At 50.8% G+C, this 16,715-nt stretch overlaps 3 protein-coding genes across 7 annotated transcripts in view; 1 reads left to right on the forward strand and 2 right to left on the reverse strand.

Moving 5' to 3' along the window:
- Positions 1 to 6,178, reverse strand: part of GALNS (galactosamine (N-acetyl)-6-sulfatase) — a 52,938-nt gene extending 46,760 nt beyond the window's left edge. For 3 of the 4 annotated variants that reach the window (XM_051805958.1, XM_051805957.1, XM_051805960.1), the window contains exons 1-4: positions 6,061 to 6,178; positions 2,902 to 3,025; positions 1,659 to 1,733; positions 531 to 633 (exon numbers count right to left, since the gene is read on the reverse strand). In XM_051805958.1, coding sequence (XP_051661918.1) covers positions 531 to 633; positions 1,659 to 1,733; positions 2,902 to 3,025; positions 6,061 to 6,153 — 395 coding nt within the window. In that variant the 5' untranslated portion in view covers positions 6,154 to 6,178. Of the gene's footprint in view, positions 1 to 530; positions 634 to 1,658; positions 1,734 to 2,901; positions 3,026 to 6,060 lie in introns of those variants that run through there. The other variant, XM_051805961.1, reaches the window with a different exon arrangement.
- Positions 1 to 9,583, forward strand: part of TRAPPC2L (trafficking protein particle complex subunit 2L) — a 66,514-nt gene extending 56,931 nt beyond the window's left edge. The window contains exons 2-6 of the mRNA XM_051805971.1: positions 6,246 to 6,289; positions 7,511 to 7,683; positions 8,404 to 8,491; positions 8,595 to 8,674; positions 9,425 to 9,583. Coding sequence (XP_051661931.1) covers positions 6,257 to 6,289; positions 7,511 to 7,683; positions 8,404 to 8,491; positions 8,595 to 8,674; positions 9,425 to 9,470 — 420 coding nt within the window. The 5' untranslated portion in view covers positions 6,246 to 6,256 and the 3' untranslated portion in view covers positions 9,471 to 9,583. The remainder of the gene's footprint in view (positions 1 to 6,245; positions 6,290 to 7,510; positions 7,684 to 8,403; positions 8,492 to 8,594; positions 8,675 to 9,424) is intronic.
- A 614-nt stretch (positions 9,584 to 10,197) lies between these two features.
- On the reverse strand, positions 10,198 to 15,068 carry PABPN1L (PABPN1 like, cytoplasmic). 2 transcript variants are annotated; one of them, XR_007907516.1, is made up of 9 exons: positions 14,837 to 15,068; positions 14,119 to 14,293; positions 13,888 to 13,996; positions 13,361 to 13,425; positions 12,814 to 12,920; positions 12,654 to 12,741; positions 12,416 to 12,546; positions 11,855 to 12,031; positions 10,198 to 11,740 (listed from the first exon to the last, which is right to left on the reverse strand). XR_007907516.1 is itself a non-coding variant. In XM_051805966.1 (8 exons), the coding sequence occupies exons 1-8, from the start codon at positions 14,854 to 14,856 to the stop codon at positions 11,992 to 11,994; spliced, it is 735 nt and encodes a 244-aa protein (XP_051661926.1). In that variant the 5' UTR covers positions 14,857 to 15,068; the 3' UTR covers positions 10,198 to 11,991. The 2 variants fall into 2 exon arrangements, 1 of the variants encoding a protein (XP_051661926.1); XM_051805966.1 differs by having other exon boundaries at positions 10,198 to 12,031.
- Between the last annotated feature and the right edge of the window lie 1,647 nt (positions 15,069 to 16,715).

Raw genomic sequence — 16,715 nt, forward strand, 5'->3', positions numbered from 1 at the left:
CTGCTTGGATTTGTGGTGATAAATAATTCACTGTCTTAGGGTGGTTTGCTTTCTTCCCAATTCCAGCAGGTGAATCCGACCACAATTCAGACTCACTCTTTCCTAACTTGTTAATGAAACTGTTAAATAAATTGTATCCCATTACATTCCATCAGAATTCAGTTTATTCACAAAAATATAGCAAGAGTCAAGGAAAAAAAGCATGTGGGTGCTCGAGCAAATTCCAAATAAAATCTTGGTGGCTTTTGATTAAATTAAGTGGCGTGAGACATGGATGAAAGTACAGTTAAAGAGTTTATAAATATATATATACACATAAAAACCCCTTCAACTCTTCATATGAAGATGTAATGGCAACACTCAACTCAGAAATTGATCCCAGCAGGGGGGAAGATCCACCACAGATTCCAAAGTTGGACATTTAAACTTCAAAACAGGGTTTTTTTTTCTGTAATTCCGTTTTTTCTGCTGTTTCTCCCCAACACACACAAACTGAAATCTCAAAGCAAGAGCTCTTCAAATACATTTACCATTTGCCAATGATCTTATTGATGTACCCAGCTTTCTTCAGGAGCTCTGGAAGCAGTAATTCAGAATCTTGGATTCCTCCTACTATATCCTGTGGTGTGTATGCTGTGGAAAACAAATAAAAAACAGTTTTCTGACTCTTAAAAATATTAGAGCAAACAGTAAATGGTACTTAACATTAATAGCAGTGTTATTGGGTCAGAAATAGGAATTAATTTAGAGTCCCAGCAATGTCACTCCTTGGAAGTCCTCAAAAAAACCCAAATTGATCCAGAGAGATCAAAGGGACATCTCTACCCATTTGTGCATCAGAGCAAATAATAAAGGGAGCTACCATAAAGGTGAGAGCCTTGAAAGGGAGAATCATAAAAAATCAGGTGCTTTAGGTGTTGTATTTATATTGTAAATTTGCTTTATATTTTCTACAATGAAGGCATTCTTTTCCTAAATCAAATAACCAATACATTTGCTCATAATACAAGAACTGAAAGAAATAAGTCTCTCTGAGCCCACAGTTCTCTGGTCTTTGTGAATCTCGGGTGTGACTTGGTGTTTGGTAGGAATCAGTCCTTGGCTGCTGATTCTGGCCCACACGTGTCCCAGCACGTGGCATTTGTCACACTGGGACCAAAAAATCAACCCAGGGATCTTCCCTGGAATCACCACAGGCATGAGCCCTATAGAACTGCCAAGGTTAGAAACGGTTCAAAATGATGAAAAAATCAGAAACTAAGAAACAGAAAAGGTTCAAAATGGTTAGAAAACTGGCTGCTGAATAAAACTGTGAGGAGCCTGTTCTTTCCTCTGGGTGTCAACACACACCCCATGTGACTTTTCCTTCACCAGACCCCAATTCCACTGCCTGGAGGAAACGTTTCTCAGCCAGCAGTAGCAAATGGATCAACCAGCCTTGTTTATGCCTCTTAATTCGAGGAGGTTTTTCTGCTTGATGAGGAGGAAGCAATAAATTTCACGCTTATTACCAGCAGTTAACAGGGTAATCTTTCCGTGCCACTCTGGAGGATCCATAGGGGAAGATCCCCGAGCCAAGCCTTTGTTCAAAGCTAAACTTCCTCCAAGGCACAGAGGGAAATCAGGAGAGGGAGGGGAATCAGGGATGAAGCTCCTACCATTCCTGGCATGTGCATTGGTGGTGTAAAAGCCATTCCTGACTGGGAGTCGGCCCGTCAGCAGCGCTGCCCTTGCTGCAAATAACAAAAACATTCATTTACATGCATTCTTTGCCTAATATTAACATTTTTGTATGAAGACTGAGGCCAGAACACTGACAGAAGTTTGTCAGTGTCCTCTTTCCACAGTCAGCACTGAATCACTCGTATCAGAACTGGCAGCAACTCCCCTCTCCAGTGAACCAGGTTCTGACACACCATTTGAGTTATTCCAGGACAAATCTGAGTGAAATTTGGCCTCTTTATTAAATTATCCACTGCTGAAGAGTCATTATTTTGAATAGTCAATGTAGCAACACTTACATCTCAGTCATGTATATATATATATAATGTATTTAAGAAGAAATCATAGCACAAACTTATTAGATGCTCAAGGCTAAGTTTTCAAGCTTGACTGAACAAAAATCATGAAATATAAAAAGCTGTCCAGCTTTGACAGTAAAATCAAGTCCTGACTGCAGGGAACATTTAAACAGATGTTTAACTTAAGCCTATTCAGTCCCACCATTGGACTTAGCAGGATTTCAGCATATTTTAAATGCCTTTTCTGAGCAGGGATGTCATCAACACACTGCCAAGTGATATCCTAAATGAAAGCCCAAATAAAAAGCCCCTGGTCCTCATTTTTGTTTCAGTTATTGGCAGCTAATCAGGTTTGAGGGAAAGAAAGGAAAAAAAGAAACCACCTCACAGAAAAAAAGAATAAGGATAAAAATATCTGTGTCTCCCAGACCCAAACGTTTCTTTTATCTCTTGTCCCTGTCTCAAGAATCTCCAAGCCACCAGGGTCAAAAACGGGACACAACCTGCTGCCTTTCTGCACCATAGCCAACAGAATCAGACAAAATATGTTCAGCAACAGTTTAGATTCTGTTTTGTTTATCCCAAAACAAGAAAGATTAAAAAAATGCAATTACTGGGAATATTGAACTGTAACAGTTTAAAAATTCTTTAACTGGGCTGATGTGATCATTGCACCAGTGCTTTGCATGAACTAAAGACTGTAGGTTTTCCAATCAAAACATAAATAAAAAGGGAGCAAAAGGCAAGATCAAAGCAGCAAATCCAAACTCTGGCCTGAGGGTTTGGTTGTGAGTTCATGTCAGAGCCTGGCGAACACCCCAAACTTCCCAAAATAAGATGTTTCTTGTGCTTACGTGGTTTAAAACTCCAGTTTACTTACAGGGAGAGCACAGGGGGTTGGCAGTATAAAAATCCAGGAACAGCATCCCTTCTGCAGCCATCTGGTCCAGGTTAGGAGTTTCCTTAGAAGGCTCTCCAAAAGCCCCTAAATCCCCCCAACCCATCTGTAAAAAGAGCACACCAAAAGATGTTAAAGTCCTTTGCCACAACCACAATGTTTCTGAGCCCACATAACATATCCCTTAATTTATAAATTTTTACAGTGTTCATCTTCCTACTCAGTGCTTTCCAAATATGATAGAAAGGATCTTTCCCAACCCTGTGAAACAGGGAACTCTTGCACTTTTCCCTGGTGGGTGGGAAACTGAGGCACACATGAGATTAAATGACTTACTAACAGGTACTAAACCACTTGTAAGATCCCCATTGCCTTCACTGTTACTCAAAGGCCTGAAGCACACACAGAGCAGGGAGACAGAGGAAGTTACACATGATATACTTGGTGTTGTACAACTGCCGCAACCGACCCTTCAGTTGCTGCTTTGTGCTGGACCCAAGATTCCATTTCAGCCTCTGGATTATCCCTCTGTATATAAGGAACTAGAAGCACAAGGAAAAGGTCTAAACTCAAAAGCAGCACTGCAGCAAAAACAAGGAAGTGTTTGTTTTAAAGCAAGAGAGAAACCTGCCAGAGGCATCACATGTCCCTCTGCTTATCTGTGGTTTCACCCTGTTCCTCCTCCTAATTCCGAGGGGTCACGCGCCAGGAGAACCATAAAATTCCCATCACGGTGTCTGTATTCTGTGCTGAAATCCATTACTGGGAAAAACACAAATACAGGCAGAAGGTTCTTGAAGGGAACAACTTAATGAGCCATTAGGCACCACAAGTGCCAGCGATTATATTTTGCTCTAAAAAGGCAACAGATTCCTTTAGCTCAGGCGTGCCTCAGGTGAGCAACAGACACAGAGGGCAGGATGTATGGAGATCTTTAGGAAATCATCATCTGGAAGATGACATGAAAATATTAGGAGAGAAGCAAACCAGGAAGATAGCAGTGACCTGAACGCCTTGGAAATGGATATATTTCCTTATCCATATGGCCAAGGAGGCAAAAGCAAAAACACTTTCAGCTGGAAACAAATCTGTGATTAATTTTGCTCTTTAATGATTTATTGCACTCTTTTTCCCACCCAGTTCAGAGAGCAAAAATTAGTGTAATTACTCCTCTTCTTGTTTAGTTTTTCAGGAGGCAAGTGTGAGTTTTTAAAATTTTTCCTGAAATGTGTTGGAGTTTCTTTGTCCATACTTGTAGATGCACCTTATTTGCTGCTACTACAACTCCATCCACCACAATTGCCACAATTCCTTGTGTAGGCTACAAAGCCAAGCTTTAACTTCAGGATGAGTCTATCTAGGTTTAAAAATCACCAAGACACCTATTTTGCAATATTTACTGTTGAATCCTTTCCCAAGGACTGTGAATTGCTCAAACATTATGAAAGGAAGAACAGACAAGATGATTAGATTTTTAGATAAGGTATTTCTTAATTTCAAATTCCAAAAGGTTTGACTTAATAGCTCAGAGAAATCTTGTTTGTTTTCAGGACATCCACACACAAGGAATAAGGAGAGGTCACCTGGGGCAGTGAAGGAGAGGACAGGAATATGCTGAGTCTGGGCCTTCCTTTCGTTTCTGCATCACTTTTTACACAAAATCTGGGAAAGACTCAAGACAGACCAGACCACGCTGACTTTCAGAGCCAAACTTACTCAAATATTCCAGCTTACTTTACTCAAACTTTCCTAGATATCACACAGACTGTGCCTGAACCATGTGCTAGGGAGCTCTGACCATGAATCACAGCACAGGCCCCACTCCTGAGCTGTCCCACGGCTGGAATACAGCACAGATGGGGCACAGGGAGACCAACACCTGGAAAGGATGATGTGTAGGCCTGGAAACTGTGACTAAGCGGGACTGTGCACATCAGGGAGAGCTCTGCTCCGTGAGAGTCAGTGAGACAGAGCTCTAGTGAGCACAGAAAGCAAAGAAATGCTCAAGACACACTCTGAAAACACAAGTCTGAAAAAACAAGCTGTGGCTGTCCCAGCCCTGGAAGTATCCAAGGCCAGGCTGGATGGGGCTTGGAGCAACCACGTCTAGAGGAAGGTGTTCCTGCCCAAGGCAGGGGGTTGCAACAAGATGGTCCTGAAGGTCCCTTCCAACCAAAACCATTCCATGATTCTATGAAGAGCCCCCACCTTACCACAAGCTCCCCAGCCTGTCCCCCACAACAAGCACTCTATGGAGCTGAGGGCCCAATTTCCCTCAGAATATCCTGAGTTGGAAAGGACCCGCAGGGATCATCAAAATCCAACACTGGACCTGCACAGGACACCCCAGCAAACCACCCTGTCCCTGAGAGCATTGTCCAAATACTCCTTGAGCTCTGGCAGCCTTGGGGCCATGACCACTGCCCTGGGGAGCCTCTTCAGTGCCTGACCACCCTCTGAGGGAAGAACCTTTTCCTGATATCCAACCTAACCTTCCCCTGACACAGCTCCAGACGTTCCCTTGGGTCCCACATTGAGCCCTTCCCAGAAACCACCTCTGGGGACAAGCACTCAGCTCTCCCATGGCCACCAACCCCCTCACAGTGACCAGCATCACAGAATCACAGAATCACAGAATGGTTGGAAGGCACCTCTGGAGATCATCCAGCCCAAGGCAGGGTCACCTGGAGCAGGTGACACAGAAACATGTCCAGGTGGGTTTGGGATGTCTCCAGAGAAGGAGACTCCAGGTTCTCCCTGGGCAGCTGTTCCAGTGCTCTGCCACCCTCAACGTAAAGAAGTTCTTCCTCATTTTGAGGTGGAACTTCTTGTATTTTAATTTACGGCCATTGCTCCTCGTCCTGTCGTTGACAGGACAGTCTGAGACTGAACAGAGTCCGGGACCATCCTGACACCCCATGGAGATATCTGTACGGAGAGATGAGATCCCCTCCCTAAGTTTTCCTTTCTCTAGACTACCCAGGCCCAGCTCCCGCGGGGTCTCTCTTCACCAGGGAGATGCTCCAGACCCCTCACCACCCCCTCCCTGCACCCTCATCCCCCCCCTCCCCGTCCCTGCGTGTCGCAGCCCCGCGGGGTCCCTCCCTCGCGGTGACACGGCCCCCCCGTGCCCCTGCTCACGTCGTCCATGAGGAGCAGGAGGATGTTTGGGGCGGCGGCGGCGGGTCCCAGGGCCCAGCACAGGCACAGCGGCCGCAGCGCCGCGCTCGCCATGGCAACGGGCCCCCGCGCACCACGTGACCCGCGGCGGGACACGTGACCGCGCCCCCCGCGCGCGCCCGGCGAGCCACGTGATCGGCGGGAGAGGCGGCGCAACATGGCGGTTTGTATCGCCGTGATCGCCAAGGAGGTGCGGGGGGAACGGGCCGGGGCGCGGGAGGGGGACAGCGGGGCCAGGTGGAGTCATGGGCCCTGATCAAGGGCGGGGAGAGGGATGTTGAGTCTGAGGGGAACAGGGAGTCACCGGCAGCTGTGGGGCCTGGGGCTCGGGTAGTGGAGTCTGAGGGGGGCAGCGAGATCAGGTGGGGTTCGAGGAGGGGTGAGGGGCTGGGCCTCAGGGCGTGGAGCATGAGGGGGAAAGGGGGATCAGGTGGAGTCATGGGGTCGGAGGAAGGAAGAGGGGCTGGGCCTCCGGATTTGGGGCCTGAGGGGGACAGGAGGGCCCGCGGGGGTTGTAGGGCCAGAGTGCATCCAGGTGGGGTCATGGGGCCTGATCAAGGATTAAGGTCTGAGGCTCAAGGTGTGGGGTCCGAGTAGGGCCAGGTGGAGCTCTGGGGTCCTGAGTGGGTCAGTGGGGTCAGGTGGGGTCGTGTCATAGGGCCTGAGGAGGGAAGAGGGGCCAGGGCTTAAGCTGTGGGGCTGAGGGGAAAAGGGGGGTCAGGTGGAGCTGTGGGGTCTGGGAAGGGTGAGGGGAGAAGGGCTGGGGCTCTAGTTTTGGGGCCTGAGGGGGTCAGGGGATCGGGGGGGTTATAGGGCCAGAGTGGGTCCAGGTTGAGCTGTGGGGCCAGGTGGGGTCATGGGACCTGAGGAGGGGAAAGGGGCTGAGTCCCAGGTTTTGGTCACTGAACAGGAGTGAGGGGAACAGAACCGGGGCTGTGGGGCCAGTGAGGTTGTGGGGTCGAGGAGAGGAGAACTGGGCAGGGGCTCAGGCTGTGGGATGTGAGCAGGAATGAGGGGAGCAGCACAGATACAGGGGGAGTGGAGCAGACACTGAGGGTTGAGATGGGCTGGAATCAGAGCAGGAGCAGTGCAGAGGTGCCCTACGGTGTCCTGCTGACCTGCTGCCGCCAGGAGAGGGGAGGAGTTTTCCAAAGGAAGAGCTGGGCGCAGGCTCCACTGGGATAAGGAGACAGGAGCAGAGAGGCCTGAGCCTTGTGCAGTGCCTGTGCAAATGATTCTCCTCCCACAGGGACAGCTCTGTACCGAGGGTCTGGAAAGTGTGAAGGGGGCTGTGAACATAAAATGGTTAAATAGCTCCTGAGAGCAGCAGCTCTTTGGGTGAAGCACTGTCAGGGCACCATCACTGATAGAGTGGCAAGTCTTGGTCAGTGTGATTTGTTCTCCCCCTCAGAACTACCCCCTGTACATCCGGAGTGTCCCTACGGAGAACGAGCTGAAGTTCCACTACACTGTGCACACATCCCTTGATGTCGTGGATGAGAAGATCTCAGCCATGGGCAAAGCCCTTGTGGACCAGAGGGAGCTCTACCTGGGGCTCCTCTACCCCACTGAAGACTACAAAGTGTATCTTTCTCCTGCCTTTTGCCAGGCCACGGTGTGTTTAATTCAATGAACACAGAGCTGCTTTCTCCTGCTCTTGCTGGATGAGTGACTCCCAACAGCCCTGTGGGTCATAGAATCATGGAATGGTTTGGGTTGGAAAGGACCTTAAAACCCATCCAGTTCTATCCTCTGCATGGGCAGGGACATCTTCCACTAGACCAGGTTGCTCCTAGGTTTTAATAAACTGGGTGTTTCTTCTGAGTGTCTCAGGTCGGTCCCACTGGCTGATGTTAGAGCTTCAGGTCTCTATGGTCTCCCAAACAAGTCCTACAGGCAGAACTTCATAGAATCATGGAATATCCTGAGTTGAAAGAGACCCATCAAAGTCCAACCCCTGGCCCTGCACAGGACACTCCAACAATCTCACCCGGTCCCTGAGAGCATTGTCCAACTACTTGAGCTCTGCCAGCCTTGGGGCTGTGACCCCTGCCCTGGGGAGCCTGGTCAGTGCCCAATTACCCTCTGGGGGAAGAACCTTTTCCTGATATCCAACCTAAACCCCCGTGGCACAGCTCCAGCTGTTCCCTTGGGTCCTGTCACTGGTCACCAGAGCAGAGATTGGTGCTGCCCCTCAGGAGGAAGTCTCCTCACATTTCCTCTCTCCAAGTGCATTCCAGCCTGGTTTTGGTGATTTTGCCAGGCCCTGGTGTGCCAGCAGCACAGTCCTTAACACCTGCACAGGTATGGCTATGTGACAAACTCCAAGGTGAAGTTTGTCATGGTGGTGGATTCCTCCAACACGGCCCTTCGAGACAACGAGATCCGCAGTGTAAGTGCAGCAACCCAGAGCCACCTCACTGCCTGTGCTCCTGCCACTCACCCATGCAGTGCTGAGAAGCCAAGAAATTAATTCACTTGCAATCACTTTTCAGATGTTCCGGAAGCTGCATAATTCATACACAGACATCATGTGTAACCCTTTCTATAACCCTGGGGACCGGATCCATTCCAGGTGAGTGGGTTTTCCACACTGATCCCTATGTCTTTGTCACCTTTCTGGAACTTTCAGGGTACGTATGATTTAACACGACCAACCCTGTGGTGGACCAGTTCGGGTGTGTTTGCTCTAAGTGCCTAAATAAGAATAGCTATGTTGGTTTTGGGCCATTTCTGCCTCATAGAAAACTTAAAATCTCAAAAAAAATTATATTGAACTCTCACTCCCACCTCAGAACTGGTGTTAAAAACATTAAGTCAAGAAAATGTATTTTTTCGGGAGAAACATTTGCCTGTTTCAGAGATAAATATGAAAATATAGGTAAATAATGGTTAGATTCAATGATCTTAGAGGTCTTTTAATGGTTCTGAGTATTAAAATACAGATAAGTAGAGCAGGTTAAAGAGTAAACAACTGCACTTGTCCAAGGTTTATCCCTTGGTAGGACAGGCATTTAGGACATATAATTCCTCATGTGTGAGGAGGGCCAGAACTTCCCATTTCTCATTGTAATTTCACAAGGAATTTTAATGAATTGGGAGTTTCTATGGCCTAGACAAGAACCACTTTTACACTTAGCACAGGCAGGTCTGCAGCCAGGATAAGACCTGTCCTTACCTCAGCTTAACTAGAAGTCATTAATTACTCAACAGACCATGTGTGCAGCTTAGGGAAAGCCAGGCAGAGACACCGTGGTGTTACAAAAGCTCTGCTGTGCAGAACTAGCTGCTCCCTTTAATAATCTGTGTTTATTTCCTTCTCCAGGGCTTTTGATAATATGGTGAACTCCATGATGATGCAGGTATGCTGAACCCTTTCCATCCCACTGTTGGGAGCATCCCCCCTGTACAGGAGCAGTGATGTATATATTGTCTTCAGTCTGTGTAATATTTTAATCTGTAAAATAAACTTGACGCCTGCAAAGTTTGCATGGATTTGTACTCAAGCAAACCTGAGTATAGCAGGGAATTCACTGTTCACAGAATTATGGAATTGTTTGGGTGGGAAAGGACCTTAAAGCTTATCTCATCCCACACCCCTGCCATGGGCAGAGACACCTTCCACTAGACCAGGCTGCACAAGATGAGCTCAAAGGTCCCTTCCAACCCAAATAATTCTGGGATTTTCCCTTCCCAGGATGGTTTTTGGGTAACTCACTTTTTGCTGTTTTCACCTTGCACCTCATCCAGACAGCCCAGGCACACTCCACAGTGATTCCCAGCACAGGTACAGCTGGAATAAATCCACCCAAGGAATTAAGCCATCAGGATTGCACAACTGCATGGCTCATCCCAAACTAATCTCTACTAGCATCTCCTCCCCTGCAGCTCTCTGCTGCTCCAATTAAAGACTCCCCAGTCAATAGCAGGTATTTATATAGAATAAAACACAAATTGGACTGGAAAAGCATCCCAAGTTCTTCCACCACTACAAGGTGATACAAGCAGGAGTAGGCACTGAGCAGCTACTCAGTGCTTCTCACACACTTCTACTCCAAGTCTTTCATGCCCCACAGGCAGGAGCCTGTGCTTCAAGCACCTCATCAGTTAAAAATACATAAATCAGCTAAAAAAAATAGAGCCACACAGCTCCAGAGGATCCAGGGAGCCTGGAGAAAGCCAGAACTGCACATGAAGTTCACACAGCAGGATAATTTATTTTGAAAACAAGTGACAGTTACAATACTTTCTCAAACAGAACTTAAGTACATTTAATCAACAATAATCTGGCAAATCAGGGGAGATTCAAGCTTCTCCCACTACCTCCACAGGGCACAGCTGTGCACTGCTATCCCAAAATATTTTAATCTAAAAATCTTTACTGTTTTCACTCAGAGACAGCAGCTCTGCATTTTCTCTTCCACAGTCCCAACACCCCAAAGTAGTTTTTTTATTAAAAAATAAGTCTCAAAAATTTACAAACCTCCCAAACAGAAGCACTAGAAAAAGCTGGTTTATAGTCTAAGCCTAAGGGTAGCTCAAATTAAGGTCAGTCTCTGCAGCACTGAGCACAAAATCAACACAACATGAAGAGTTAAGCTTTAAAAAAAAAAAAAAAAACAACCTAGAGATCTTAAAGGGAAAAAAAAAAATCAGTGGGATTTTTAGCCTGGCAATGCCCCCTGAGCTGTGAAAAGCTGCTTTAGGAGTCGGTTGCATCTGTTGCATCTGGGTTAGAGGAATCCTAACCAAGGATCCCAAAAGATTAGTGGGAGAATTATATAATAAAACCCATTTCCATGCAGAACTTCCTCCAGGAATACTGTCTGCTGGTGTTCCCAGCCCTGCCTCTTGTAACACAAAGTTTTCCCTTTAAAAACAAGTGGTTTCAGAACTCAAACACAAAATCAGCAGGAAGGGGAAGAGCCAGAACCTTGTTCCCTGGTCCCCCCTGTGGTGCACTTTGATCCCAATCCTCCAGCTCAGCTGGGCTCACACCATCCTCAATGCAAATCCAGAGCAGGAATGATGGTGGGAATAAAGAGGAAAATCAGACCAAATTTGAAACAACAGAGGTGATTTTGTGATGCTGCTATTGCTGGAAATAAAGTCAAATGAGAAGTTGGCAGTTCCTTTGTAGATTTGGAATAAAAGCAGGAGGGAGGGAAGAGGGGGTTGCTGACTTCCAAAATAAAAAGGGGGAAGGGTTTTGTGACACCCAGGTCTTGTTTAACTATCAGAGACACAGAGGCTTCCAGAGAATTAGCAAGGGATTTTTTTTCTCTGCCCTAGATGTACAAAGGCAGCAAGCAAAAAACCAGACCCAAACCACATCAAGTTCCAAGAGCAAAACCAGGAAACCACAGGGCTGAAGGAAAAGCTCCCCAGCAGTCAGAGCTAGAGCTGCAAACCAAGACATTAATTTGGAGAAGAAAATGGTCTTTGGAAAGGTCTTTAGGATCTTCTTAGGAGAAGAGAAGGCAGCACTCAGCTGCTGTAAGAAGGGCTGGCAGAGCTGAGGGAGCTTGGCTGAGCAGTGGGGTGGAGATCACCTGGACAGCCCTTTTCCATGGGATGAGAAGGAGACTTGATGGTCTGGGAGAGCTCTTCCCTTCCCAGGACAGCATTCTCTGGAATGAGCCTGTTCTCGATGCAAACACAGTCCCCTGAGCTGAGGTGAGACGAGCCCCTCCTGGGATTCTGGCAGGAGGGAGCAGATTCCATCTTCCCTCCCACAGCCTGGCACAGGGCTCACCAGTAAATCCTCACAGCCAGGCAGATGGCGTTTTTTAAATTAATCTGGTTTTTGGCTTGGGTAGGCATATTTTTAAATCTCTCCCAATCCCATCTTGTTTCAGTTCCATTGGCATCACCAGGGCAGTCCAGTCCTTTCTAGTACGGAAAATACCAAGGCAGCAGCCTTGCCCGACCCCTAAACAGGAACAAAAACAACATCCTAAAGCACAGGGCACCTGTTCCCTCACCCCTCCAAAGGCTGGGATTCACCCTTCTGCACCAGCTACCCCATACCACACCCCCAAAACCAGGGGAGCCCCAAGGCAGGCACAGCTCTGGGACTGGTCAAGACTGGGACTGCAATGCACACCCATCATCCCCCAAATCCCTCCAGGGACAGAGGGGCAGCAGTAGGTTTTTCCAAGTGTTTCTTCCTTCCAGAGCCTTTCTCCATTCTCCCCATCCATGCCACGGTGGGAGGTGCAAAGCCAGGACACTGAGCATGGCCAGAGCAAGGGGTAACCCCATCCCAAGCACAGTCTGCTCCATACATAAGGAATCCCCCTGCTCAGCCACTCACCTGTACGTCCTCCCTCGCACCCTGGGGTGCTGCCCTCCATAGTAGCCTCCCCACCGAGCTCGGCAGTGGCCCCGGTAGCCCCCACGGTCGGTGGTGCTGATGCCAGGCATGTTGGTCCTCTTGGGAAGCACCTGGAAGGAGGGAGGGGCTGTCAGAGCTGGGATTTGGCACAGCCCAACACACCTGGGGCTGGGAGGGGAGGGTGGGCACAGCCCCTGGGGCCTCACCCAGCTCTTACCTTAATGACTCGTCCCCTGAAGACGCTCTCGTCCAGCTCCACCGCAGCCTTCACAGAGCTCTTCTCCTCGAACTCGATGTAGGCGTACCTGTGAGGGGACGGGGTGAGCAGAGCCCCAGGGACACCCTGGAGACCCCCAACCCCTGCACACAGCACTGACCCTTTGGGGTGCCCTGAGAACTTGTCACAGAGGATCGTGACCCGGTTGATCTGCCCACAGCTGTTGAAGTGAGATTCCAGCTCCTCCGCCGTGCCCCCGTAATCCACCTGCAACAACAGTCCAGGCCCCCCAGCTCATGGGTCTCAGATTCACAGCCCATCACGTGAGGCAAAAGGCCCAGCTGGCTCCACTCACACCTCACCACCACAGCTCCAGCATTTCCTGAGGGTCAGGAGACCCTCCCAGTGAGTGCTCCAGCCTGGAAACACAAATCCAAGAGAGCCCAGCCCCGTTTTGAGGGAGCAAGAAATACCACACAACCCTCAGCCTCCAGAGGAGTATTTTGGGGAGCTGACACTTGCAACAGAGGATCTGCAAGTGGATGAGAATCACAGGCAGAGGCTGAGCCACATTTCCAGTCTGGGCTGGGCAGAGAAGGAACATTTGGGATGGGACAACCCAGCCTTTGGTGGAGGGCTAGAGCATTCACTCAGGGATCTGGGACACGCGGCAGTGGGAAGTGCTCTGCTCCAGGGCTCCCACTTACATTGCCCACGTAGATGGATCGCTGGTCAGCCTCCACCTTCTCCTTGGCTGTCTTTGGGAAGAGACCTGTGGAAAGGAGGGATGCTTTGTCATGGATAGAGTGGCAGGAGTCACGTGGCAGAGGGATTCTGTCTGTTTGTCCAGGTCTGCCCCCAGCATGGCCACCACCGAGCTGCCACACTCCAAAGCTCCTCAGATCCCTGGTCGCATCCAGGTGTACCCAAATCCCCACACTGTTGCCTCCTCCTCCATGCCCTTGCCCCTTTTCTCTTCAGTGACTCCTCTACTGGGGCTGTTGGTGCTAAACTCAATTACTTACCTGAATCAAATGTAATTAAATTAATTTATTGCATCTTGGCCCACATAGGTAGGAGATAAGAGCTGATATAACCTGCATTAGCACCATGCCATGCCTGGATCCCCCTCACCCTCAGTCCCAGGTGCCCAGAGAGGCAAAGCCATGTGCTCTGGCTCCTGCACCCCAGAGGTGTCCCTGGGGGGACAGCAGCACCCAGGGACAGCCCATACCTGCCTCTGAGCTCATAAACAGGTGACTCTGAGCTTCCAGCTGCAACTCCTTCAGCTTCTCGTCCTCCTTCTCAATCTCCTGCAGTTTGGCTTTGATGGCCTCCAGCTCCTGAATCCCAAACCAAGACTGGCATGAGCAGCACACAAAGCAGGGACACCCCAGGTGTAAAAAGTTTTCTACTTCCTTCCAGCACCAAGGAAAACTGGTTCCCTGACCAGGCAGGCACTCACCGGGTCCTGCACAGCCAACTCCTCCTTGCTGTTCCCCTCCAGGTGGCTCAGGTCTGAGTCGTCATCTGCTGCCTTACACAAAGCTGCCATCTCTGTCACGTCCCAGGACACCTCCTCTGCTTCCAGGGACAGTGAGTGTTGCCACCAGATGTCTGAAGTGTCCAGGAAGAAAGGACTGGGCAGGACAAGGGGCAAAAAGGCACTTAACAAACAAAAAGCCATTTAGCATGGAAGCTAAAGCAAAACCTCAGCCAAGCAAAGGCTCTAAGGGTGTTCCCAGCAGAAGGATGAACAGGTGACATTAATGCAGCTTGTTTGCCGTGCAGCAAGACCGCAAAACTGCAGCAGTGAGGGCAACCAAGAGGTCTTCAGTTCATACTGAGTCACCTCCCAGCTCAGGAGGGCTACAGAAGGGAACTGGAAGCACCTTCCTTCAAGTGACAAAACCCCAGGTGCACAGTCCCCAGCCAGCTAGCAGGGAAGGGAAAGAGAAGGCAGGACATGGCCACCAGCAGAACTCTCAGGCTGCACGGAGGGAGCAGTAGGGAGCTCTGTCTCCTCCAGCAAAGGCAGACCTGCACCCTCCTACCCCCCGAGGAGCTCACAGAGGGACAATGCTCTCCCACCTGTGCACACGAAGCCGACCCTGCCCCATCCCGAGAGAGCCTCAGTAGCTGTCCCCGAGCTGTGCCCGCCCCGGAGCCCTCCCCGGCCTCACCTGGCCCGACGGCCGAACATGCTGCGCGGAGCCGGCGGAAGCTGCGCCCACGTGCGGATCTCCCTCCACCACGAGCGGCTCCGGCACCGGCGCGCCACTTTCACACATCAGCGGCCAATCAGAGCGCGGCGCGCGCCAGGCCCCGCCCCGTGCCGGCAGCGCGTGGGAGGTGGCCCCGCCCCGCCGGGACAGGGCCTGCGGGTTCGAGACCTGGGGGCGGCAGCGGCCTCCGCCTGGGGATGGCACACGTTGGCAGCTGGAGGCATGGCCCCTCCGGGGTTGGGGAATCGTCCCCGACCCTCCCAGTCCACCGACCCCGCTGGTGGTGCTAGAGACTGCAGCCAGGTCCCAGCACAGGGGGAGCAGCGAGGCACCCCAAGGGGGGACACATCCCTTTGGGTTCCCTAGGGACACACCTGAGTCCCCCTGCCATGGACACCCCTCCTTTGCCGTGTCCGACCCTGGGGCTGTAAGGAACCCCCCAACCCTGGGTTGAGGACACCAGGTGCAGGGCATTGCCAGGAGCAGGAGGGGAAGGCACCCAGCACAAGCCCAGGCTATGGAGCCTCCGGTAGATATTAAATTGTCTTTATTACACAGATACAGAGTTAAGAACAGACATAACCTGAATCATAAAGTTTACATCTTTCACAGGTCAAACATACAGTACACTTAGAGAAAGCAGGGAACAGCAAGGGGAGGGACAGCATGCCGAAGGAAAGTCCTACCACGTCATCTCTCAGGGCTGGCCCCCAAAGCCCACGCCTGGCTCTGGTTTCCAGCCCTCCAGGGACTCCTGTGCCCCAGTGCCCCCGTCCCCAGGGCTGGCTGGGTAACACGGGCAGGGCTCAGCCCCGCACGGGACCAGGGAATGGGTGCTGCCCACAGCCGGGAGGGAGGGGGGACACGGGCACCACAGCTCCCTCCGAGGGCTGTGGCTTTTGGTGGCATCAGAGGAGCCCCCGGGGCTGCCACAGCAGTGGAGACACCTCATCACTGTACCTAGGGCCTGGGAACACGGTGGCATCTTGTCCCTGATATCAAACCCACCGGGATCCAGAGGGGTACCCCAAAGAAAAAGGAGGGGATTACAGCAGCCCCCAGAGGAGGAGGAGGAGGAGGAGATGTTTGGGTGAGGGTTTGAAGGGCTCTGACAGGGATGGAGCAAAGCCCAGGTGTGGGACCCCCACTCTGGGATGTCCAGCCTTGCTGGGATGTGGCACTTTGGTTTCAGCTGGAATTTCGAGTTGGGAATGTGAGGAAGGGGCTGGAGATGGGACCCCAGTGCCACGCTTGGCACCAGAGAGCCACATCTCTCCTGCCACCTCATCCAGCTTGGTGCTATGGCCAGCACCCAGTGACCCGGGCTCTGCCTCCCGTGGGGACACGGACCTGGGACATGCTGTCCCCATGTCCCCACACCAGCCGGGATGGGGGCAGGAAACCCCAGAGCTGTGGGCAGCCATGGGGACCTGGTCTGGCCCAGCCACTGTGGCACCTCGTGTCCCCACACTGCCCCACAACCACCAGGGTGTCCTTGCCCTAGCCAGGCTGTGCCAGCCCACCCTGCTTATCTACCTGCCACCTCCCAGATGCCACAAAGCCACCAAAGGACACGGCTGGGGCATAGCATGTGGCACACATCCCTTGGGCCCCTGCACACCCCTACAACACCAGTTTGGAGTAAAACCCCAGGGAAGCACCCATTGCCCTGACCAGCACCACCACAGCATTGCCCTGGCCCCGTGGCCACATCATCCTCCCACAGGAGGACGAAATTTTTTGGGAAATATCACATTTAAAGCTGTCGTTCTGGTTTGGACGCCTGCTGACGCCGCGCCGCCCGTCGCCGCCATCCCCTCCCGCCCTCCCTCAGCTT

Source organism: Manacus candei, unplaced genomic scaffold, assembly GCF_025592945.1.
Source record: "Manacus candei isolate 608988 ecotype Guabito, Panama unplaced genomic scaffold, ASM2559294v1 h1tg000065l, whole genome shotgun sequence".
In the NCBI taxonomy this organism is placed as follows: Eukaryota; Metazoa; Chordata; class Aves; order Passeriformes; family Pipridae; genus Manacus; species Manacus candei.

Excerpts from the sequence above, each read along its gene's own strand:
- PABPN1L (XM_051805966.1), bottom strand. The coding sequence starts at position 14,856 with ATGTTCGGCCGTCGGGCCAG. Across the intron at positions 12,742-12,813 it reads TTCTCAGGGCACCCCAAAGG|GTACGCCTACATCGAGTTCG; the intron begins GTCAGTGCTGTG and ends GTCCCCTCACAG. Across the intron at positions 12,032-12,415 it reads GTGCGAGGGAGGACGTACAG|GGGTCGGGCAAGGCTGCTGC; the intron begins GTGAGTGGCTGA and ends GTTCCTGTTTAG.